This window comes from Propithecus coquereli, unplaced genomic scaffold (genome assembly GCF_000956105.1).
Source record: "Propithecus coquereli isolate 6110/MARCELLA unplaced genomic scaffold, Pcoq_1.0 Scaffold1, whole genome shotgun sequence".
Lineage (NCBI taxonomy): Eukaryota > Metazoa > Chordata > Mammalia > Primates > Indriidae > Propithecus > Propithecus coquereli.
In genome coordinates this window covers 6503170-6512174 of record NW_012133857.1, presented here as the reverse complement: position 1 = coordinate 6512174, position 9005 = coordinate 6503170, and the positions used below count along the sequence as shown (strand labels likewise).

Below are 9005 nucleotides of genomic sequence, written 5' to 3'. Positions count from 1 at the left end.
AGTAAGATTATTTAATGGTGTCATTCGATTCTATAGCTTTAGTTTGGGGCTTCTTATTCTGTTGTTTTGTGAAAGAGACAATGTTAACATTTTCTCATTTTATTTATCTTCTAATAGAGCATGTCTTGTGTTGCTAGCAATTTTGGCTTCATTTATTTTACTGCTATGTTAATTAGATTATTTACAAGTGTATGACTTTTTTATGGACCAACCTTTTTATTATTATAAAATATCTGCATATGTGACACAGTCAATGCTTTTTACCTAGAATTCTACTTTGATATTATTTACTATTGCCACTCTTGCTTTCTCTTTGCTTAATTGCCTGGTCTTATCTTTGCCCATACTTTTACTTTTAATTCTATGGTGTCATTCTAGTTGTATCCACTGTACAAAGCATATATCCAGGTTTTGTTTTTCAACCTCGTAGAGGAAGTTAACTTACATTCACATTTATTATAATAAGTTCTCTTAGTTTTAGTTTTATTACTTGATGTTTTCTATTTGTTACACTTTCTTGTTGTTTCCTTTTATTATTATTTTAAAATTTTTTCTAATGATTCGGAAGTTCTGCAGCTATTCCTTTACTGCTTGTGATTATCTTTACATTGTTAATCAGGATATGTTTTTTCATATATTTCAAGTATTAAAGTGAATATAAATTAATTCCCTAACTCAAGGTAAGACCCTTAGCATGCATGTTTTGTGGTAATAAGCATAGCCTTAATTCCATATTATTAATTTTTATTAAGTTTTATACCTTATATCCAATCATTTTCAAGGAACCAGTATAAATTTTACTACCTTTTTTGCTCACCATTATATCTCACCCATTGTGTTTTTATTTTTTGAACTGTCCAGTTTGATTGACTATTTCCATTTGACTGTATTACTTCCTTTAGGTTTTTGTATAAGTACATAATAGCATACTTTGAAAACATGCAAGGTCATGTCCTAAATGCTTTTGTCCTCAAAACAAATGAGGGCTTGGTTTTGTATAGAATTCTAGGGTCATAATTTTAACTCTAACATTGCTCTGTTGCTTTCTGCTATGCAATGCTTTACTTACAATGTTCCCAGTACAGTATCTCAAAGTTTGAAGTATATAGGCGAGATCTATGTGTTTCTCAGTGATAGTAATGTGTAGGATTGTCTCTGCTATATTGGTTCTCTTCAGGGAGGGAAGTAGGACAGAGAGGAAGAGTTATAAATTCATTCCCCAACTCCAGATAAAACTTTTAGCACATTTGTTTTGTTGTAATAATTATACTCTTAATTCATCTGCTGGTTCCACAAACCCACAATTTTAAAGATAATCCTGACTTTCTGGATCTGCTGTTTACTTAAAGATTTTTAGTTCTGAGTGGGAAAAAATGAAAAATTCAGTTTGTTAGCTAATTAATCATCTGATAAAACATTCTTACAAAAAGAATAGAAAGTACATTTATTGATGGTATAAACAGAAAATCACAACCTCAGGCACCACAGACTATTCGTTAAGGAAATTTCTCGCTAACCTCCCATAAGCAAGGATGTGCAAATTGTATCTATGTCTAGCACTTAAAACTAAAGCCTATCCAATTCCACACTAACAATGAATTACAAGTTTATCTTTCAGGTAACAGAACTGGAGACAAGACAAAATCAGACATTCTTCCACCTACCTAGGGACATCTACTTAATCAATATTTCCTTCGCTCCCTTATTTTATGTAAAATGTAGATTTCTTATACCTCACAAGAATGCAGCCAGTACCTCATCAGTCCTCCCCACTCCTGCCTTTTTCCTTTTCTCTGTATGCCTTTAAAATGCTGAAGGTTCCAACCTCCCCTTTGGAAAAATAGCCACAGCTTGTTTGTGGTTTTTGTTTTTCCTGGGTGTGTCCTCAAAATCTTGGCTTAATAAACCTCCATTGATTGAGATTTTTGCCTCAGTCATTTATTTGGGTTGATAATGGTAAAATCATCTTGGTCCCCCTCTCCCCATGCATCTGACGTACTTGTGACTTTGTTTTACAGGAATGGCAGGTTTTGCAGCAATTGTTGCATATGGATTATACAAATTGAAGAGCAGGGGAAATACTAAAATGTCCGTTCACCTGATCCACATGCGCGTGGCAGCCCAAGGCTTTGTTGTGGGAGCAATGACTCTTGGTAGGTTTCTATAGGAAATTTTCAAATTTTGGTTCCCCATTAAGGCATTTCTTTACAAACAAAACAAAGTAGATACTTTTAGCTGAACTTTAGGCAGTTTGAAAGTATCATTTATATTCAGTTTCATGTAAAAATTGAATCAATAAAAATAATTCAAGTAGTGACATAGTTTTACTCTCTATGAGATATTCTCATAAGGTTTTAAAGAAAGAGAGAAGAAGTAATCCTGTCCATCACTGAGTTTATAATTTCATCGAAGAGTCTAGACATGCAAATATGGTTGGTGTAACGTTCATTATCTAGGAGAGACATATGATTGCTATTTTACTGAGTTTTTGAAAGTGGAAAGATTTTTTTTTTTATTTCAGCATATTATGGGGGTACAGATGTTTAGGTTACATATGTTGCCCTTGCCCCCCTTCCCCCCCCAAGTCCGAGCTTCAAGCATGTCCATCCCCCAGGTGGTGTGCATCGTACTCTTTGTGTATGCATATACCCGTCCCCTCTTCCCCCCTGCCCGACATCCAATAAATGTTATTCTTATACGTGCGCTTATGTGTTGATCAGTTAATACCAATTTGATGGTGAGTACATGTGGTGCTTGTTTTTCCATTCTTGGGATACTTCACTTAGTAGAATGCGTTCCAGCTCTATCCAGGAGAATACAAGAGGTGCTATATCACCATTGTTTCTTAAAGCTGAATAGTACTCCGTGGTATACATATATCACATTTTATTAATCCACTCATGTATTGATGGACACTTACGTTGTTTCCACATCTTTGCAATTGTGAATTGTGCTGCTATAAACATTCAGGTGCAGGTGTCTTTTTTTTAGAGTGTCTTTTGTTCTTTTGGGTAGATGCCCAGTAATGGGATTGCTGGATCAAATGATAATTCTACTTGTATCTCTTTAAGGTATCTCCATATTGCTTTCCACAGAGGTTGTACTAATTTGCAGTCCCACCAGCAGTGTATGAGTGTTCCTATCTCTCTGCATCCATGCCAACATTTATTGTTTTGGGACTTTTTGATAAAGGCCAGTCTCACTGGAGATAAGTGATATCTCATCGTGGTTTTGATTTGCATTTCCCTGATGATTAGAGATGTTGAGCATTTTTTCATGTTTTTTGGCCATAATTCTGTCTTCTTTTGAAAAGTTTCTGTTCATGTCCTTTGCCCACTTTTTGATAGGGTCGTTTGATTTTTTCTTGTTGATTTTCCCAAGTTCTAAGTAGATTCTGGTTATCAGCCCTTTATCGGATTTGTAGCATGCAAAAATTTTCTCCCATTCTGTAGGTTGTCTGTTTGCTCTTGTGACAGTTTCTTTGGCTGTGCAGAAGCTTTTTAATTTGATCAGGTCCCATTTATTTATTTTGGTTGTTGCTGTGATTGCCTTTGGGGTCTTCTTCATAAATTCTTTGCCTAGGCCAATGTCTAGAAGAGTATTTCCAACATTTTCCTCTAGAATTCTAATAGTTTCACTCCTTAGACTTAAGTCTGTTACCCAGCGTGAGCTGATTTTTGTGAGAGGTGAAAGGTGTGGATCCTGGTTCGGTCTTCTACATGTGGCTATCCAGTTTTTCCAGCACCATTTATTGAATAAGGATTCTTTTCCCCAGTGTATGTTTTTGTCTGCTTTGTCAAAGATTAAATGGCTATATGAAGATGGTTTTATATCTGGGTTCTCAGTTCTGTTCCTCTGGTCAATGGCTCTGTTTTTGTGCCAGTACTAAGCTGATTTGATTACTGCAGCCTTGTAGTAAAGTTTGAAGTCTGGTAAATTGATACCTCCCATTTTGTTTTTATTGCCTAGGATTGTTTTTGCTATATGGGGTCTTCTGTGGTTCCATACAAAGTGTAAAATTAATTTTTTCTACATCTGTGAAAAATGATGTTGGTATTTTAATAGGGATTACATTGAATCTGTAGATCACTTTGGGTAGTATAGACATTTTAACAATGTTGAGTCTGCCGCCCCACGAGCATGGTATGGTTTTCCACCTGTTTATGTCCTCTGCTATTTCCTTCCTCAATGTTTCATAGTTCTTCCTGTAGAGGTCTTTTACCTCCTTAGTTAAATATATTCCTAGGTACTTTATTTTCTTTGTTGCTATTGTGAAGGGAATTGAGTCTTTGATTTGGTTCTTGGTATGACTGGAAAGTGGAAAGATTTTTAAAATGTAGGTATTAGTATAGGTAGCTTTTCTTGGCATTATTTCATTTACTTTATTTGGTATTATGTAACAAGAGTGACTCATTTTAAAGTTGTCAGGTAAATACTGATTGTTCTTTAAAGAAGTATTTTAACAGTGTAAGCTAGTCATACTAACCCTTAGCTACTTGGGAAACTACTGTATGTAAAAAGAGTTTAAGAAGAGGATGTTGGTACTTTAAGAGGATAATCTGCCAACCTCCTCATTTGCCAGCAAATTAATAAACTTCTTTCCTTCTCCTCAAAAAAAAAAGGAGTTTAAGAAATTTAAATTCTTTAAGAAGGCAAGGGTGTAAGCTTCCTAGGGTCTTGTTCCCCTTGTAAATATTCAAGGCTATTATAGCTATTTTATGAACTGATTTTTTTATTTTCTTAATATTGAAGAAAATATTTAAATGTTTAACTAACATTCTTTTTCTTTAGGTATGGGCTATTCCATGTATCGGGAATTCTGGGCAAAACCTAAACCTTAGAAGAAGAGCTGCTGTCTTGGTCTTGTTGGAGGAGCTGCTTTAGTTATTAAGTTACTTATCTATGTCAAAAATAAATTATTTGAATGAGTTCAGACAATAATATAGTATTTTTAATATTGGCTTCCCTTCTTGTAGGCTTGATTTGCCTGGTGACCAAATTACTAGTGACTAGTTCACTAACTAGGACATTCATGGGAGTCAAGTTAACACAAAAAGAAACATGTCACCTAAATGCACTTGACGATGTTAAAATGTCCACCTTCTTAAACCGTTAAATGAAATCAGTTCTAAAGAGGACAGCAGGCCAACCCTGAAGTACTCCCAGTTTGCTGCAGAACATTGCATGCTGTGAGTGTCACGTAGGAGTCCTATTTACCCCAGTTAATTTAACTTTTTTCTGCCTGTCTTGGGGACTGGTTGAGTACTTCAGTTTTGGGGACTGGTTGGCTCTTTTAGAACTCTTTTAAAAAAATGCATGAATATAATTTGTAAAGCCTTTCAAATTGAAAGTGTATGTGTATGTGTTTAAACCTAGAAAGCTTACAACAGAGCTGCATAGTAGTAGCATTTATTTCAGAATCACAGTTGTAAACATGAGAAAAACTTAATTATGGATTCCAGTTTAGCTCTTCTGTAATTGCAAAATTATATTTTTGCTGCTGTTATATTTGAGTAATTTTTAAATGTCACCTTGAAATAGAAATAATGTATTTTAAGCACTAATACATAGGTAAATAAAGAACTTTTTTAAGTGTGTGCATTATGTTTATTTTCTTTGTAAGAATTAGAAATGTTAAACTAAACAAATTGCCTATAATGGGAGTGATTAATGATTTATGAGCAAGCTGGTTTGGCCGGACATTATACACAAACTTTGATATACTACAGAATACTTTATTACACTTATCAAATTCTCGTGTGTAATCTGAACTCACATTCCATGGTGATAACATGGTATATGTATTGTTATTAAAATAAGTGAACACATCAAATCTCCTGTATTTATTTCAGTTTGGAAAAATAAATCATTCCTCAAATTAGCACAAAAAGTAAGTTCTAAGAAAAAAGATAAAACATTTTGTATCTTCGGTAGGAGCCACAATGTCATTTAAGCTTCCTAACAAGCGGTAGCAACTATGATCGTCATTTCACAGATGAGAGGACTGAGGCATGAACCACATAAGTAATTTTCCCAAGTTTACATAGCTGGAGAAGGTTGTAGGTTTGGCACTGGAACCTGGGCTGTCTAGCTTAATAGCTTATATTCCATTATACTGTCCTGCCTGTAGAACTGATCACATGGGTATGCGTTTTTTTCTGGTTTAGATTGCATGGAATTGTCCTTTAAGGACAGCAATCTACTCTCTTTAAGTGGTAGATGCTAACAGGTGTTATAGTTTCAGAATGTTGAGCTGTATGAAATTAATGCTGGAGTGGCAGCAGTTAACATAATAAAATTAGACAAGAGGTTGTAATGTGGTCTTAACTCACCTACTGACTGTGTGACCTGGACCAAATCAGAATTTTCTCAATCTTTTCCTATCTTTGAAATGAGATAGAGCTTGGACTAGATAATTTCTATGGTCTTATCTAGCTGGTAAATCATATAGGTCTATATGAAAGTGCTTTAAAAATATAAGATATTAAGAACTATTTTCTCAGCTTTAAATAGACAAGATATGCTTGTAGGCAGTCTTAATTATTTCATGAAGGATTTTCTGTAGAGGAACAAATTTGGGAACAAGTTTCAGAAAATTGGCTTTTTTTGTTGTTCCCTGCTATAATCCTGTTCTGCTTTGTGTTGTGATGATTTTAAGAATATTTTACTGTATGGTATGTTTTATATTCTTTGCTTTTTGTGGGTAATTTCTGGTCTGGTGGTTATTTATATAATTATAACACTCTTCTATTTCTTTCCAGTCACTAATAATGCCTTATGAGCAATATTTAAACCTAGCACATTTCTTCCTCCCCTCCTTCTCCACCACCCAGTACTAGTCAGTATGATTATACTTTATCATTCCTACATTGTGAGAACATAATGATGTTTACATTCTGTCATCCTCGCATTTCTTCATCCTAGTTCTACAATTTAAATATAGTCAAAACTCAAACATTCCCAGCAATCTCTTGGTTGGCAGAAATTAGTGGTTTAATAGTTCCCTCAAGAAAGACTCATAGAAAAATTCCCCTAAATTTTTATATGTTTTTATATGTTTGAATATGTTTATCTGTAGCCTTTACACAGTAAAAACAATTTGGCTAGATTTAAAATTCTTAGTTCACGTTTTGCTTGAGACTATTGAAAATACTGATACACAGAAGCCTAAGGTCATGTGACATTTTCCCTTAAGTAATTTTGATTTTTTGCTTGGATGCTTCAAAAATTGTGTCTTTTTCAAGTCTAATAATTTTAATAATGTAAGTCCTGGTGTTGACCTTTCTGGGTCAATTTTCACTACATTTTCAGAAAATTTGCATTCTAATAGATGAGCATACTATTGATTTTGTTTAAATAAAAACTAATTTGAGAGCATTGGTTTAGTTAAATGGCAGAGGATAGGGAGAGAACAGGAGTGAAGTGTTAAGATGGTAATGAGCATTATGTGTTGAAGAGAAAATGAGTGGGATTGCTTGCCTGAAGAGAATGGCAAATTAGTTTGGATGGATGGGCCAGCGTCAGATTATAGAAATTGTTAAAAGTGGCTCAAGTGGATATGGTGCTCTTTTATGAATGAGACCTGCCATTCCCGGCCAAGTAGCCATGGTTTTCTCATCTGTAAAACGAGGACAATGTCAGTGGCCTAGGGTTGGTGGGATTAAATATGTTAGTGAATGTAAAGGGCTTAGTGTAGCACCTGATAACATTAGTGAGCTCAATAGATGGATGCTGTTACTATTATTACTGTGTTAAGTGTAGGAATGCAGCAGCACAGGGAGGCACTTGAGCCTGCCCTCAGAATTTATTGTCTAGCATGGAAGGCTGGCGTTAAATAAGTGATTACAACTGTAGGGGCCAAGGGAAAACTTTCCCTTTGCTCTTTGAAGTTTCACTGAAAAATCAACTGACAAGAGGCAGATTAATAAGAGAAAAGACATATGAAATTTATTTCAATGTACATAATATGGGGGAATCTCAGGAGAATGATTACCCAATAACCCAATGGGCTACAGATGTTTATATACCCTTCTTCACAGGGAAGAGGGAGATGGGGGAAATGAGGCAATTGGAAGGATAGTAAATGATTTTTAGGGGAAACCAATGGGCTTGGAGAACATGTAACAGCCTGGAACAAAGTTTGTTGGGTCTACAGAGCACAAAGTAGTTTGTGACAAGTCTGTCCAAGTGTGTTGACAGACTTCAGTCTCATCCTGCAATATGAGTTAATGAAAACTCAGGGAAGGGACCAAAGGTAATTGTTTTTTCCTTTGGGGAGTCAGGACTTCAGGCAGATAAGGGAACTTCAGAGAATATCTTCATAGAGACCAGGCAGGGAGTTGCGGGGGAGTGAAGAGTCAGTTTGTCAAAGAGACCTTGAGGCTGCTTCTTCAGTCCAGCATGGCAAAGCGCCATATTTGGGGGTATGGGATTCTGAGCCCCAAACACAACGAAGCATGATGAATATTAGGTATAGGATGCAACAGGAATATCTGGCTGGGGGACCTAACCCAGGGTTGGGGTTGGGGAAAGTCTGCTGGAGAAAACAATATTCTACTTTAAGGAGGCGATATGTTGATTTTTCATTGAGAGTTAGATTCCTTGGCTTAATGGACATTATTGGAGCATTGGTGTGTGTGATTGCTTCCATGCCTCTCTCCCCCAGTGTCAGTTTGAGGGTATGATGCTGTTTTTCATCCAGATCACCTGGCTCATACAAGTGTTCAGTGTCTGTTGAATTCATTAGAATAAATAGGTTTGGGTTTTTGGGTCAGGCATGGTGGCTCACACCTGTAATCCCAGCACTTTGGGAGGCTGATGAGAAGGTGTATTCTGCAGCTATTGGATAAAATGTTCTGTAAATATCTGTTAGATCCATTTGATCTAATCTGCAGTTTAAATCCAATGTTTTTCTTTTTTATGAAATCTATCTCTTTGATCAATTTCTCATTCATATCTCAAAGTGCCTTTCTGATTTCTTTGTATTATTTTTCAGTATTCTCTTA

The 9005-nt window shown here is 35.5% G+C and overlaps 1 protein-coding gene across 1 annotated transcript in view; it reads left to right on the top strand.

The window, feature by feature from the left end:
* HIGD1A (HIG1 hypoxia inducible domain family, member 1A) overlaps positions 1-5798 on the top strand; it is a 109897-nt gene extending 104099 nt beyond the window's left edge. The window contains exons 8-9 of the mRNA XM_012654930.1: positions 2019-2153; positions 4792-5798. Of these exons, the coding sequence (XP_012510384.1) occupies positions 2019-2153; positions 4792-4841 (185 nt within the window). The 3' untranslated portion in view covers positions 4842-5798. The remainder of the gene's footprint in view (positions 1-2018; positions 2154-4791) is intronic.
* The last annotated feature ends 3207 nt before the right edge of the window (positions 5799-9005 follow it).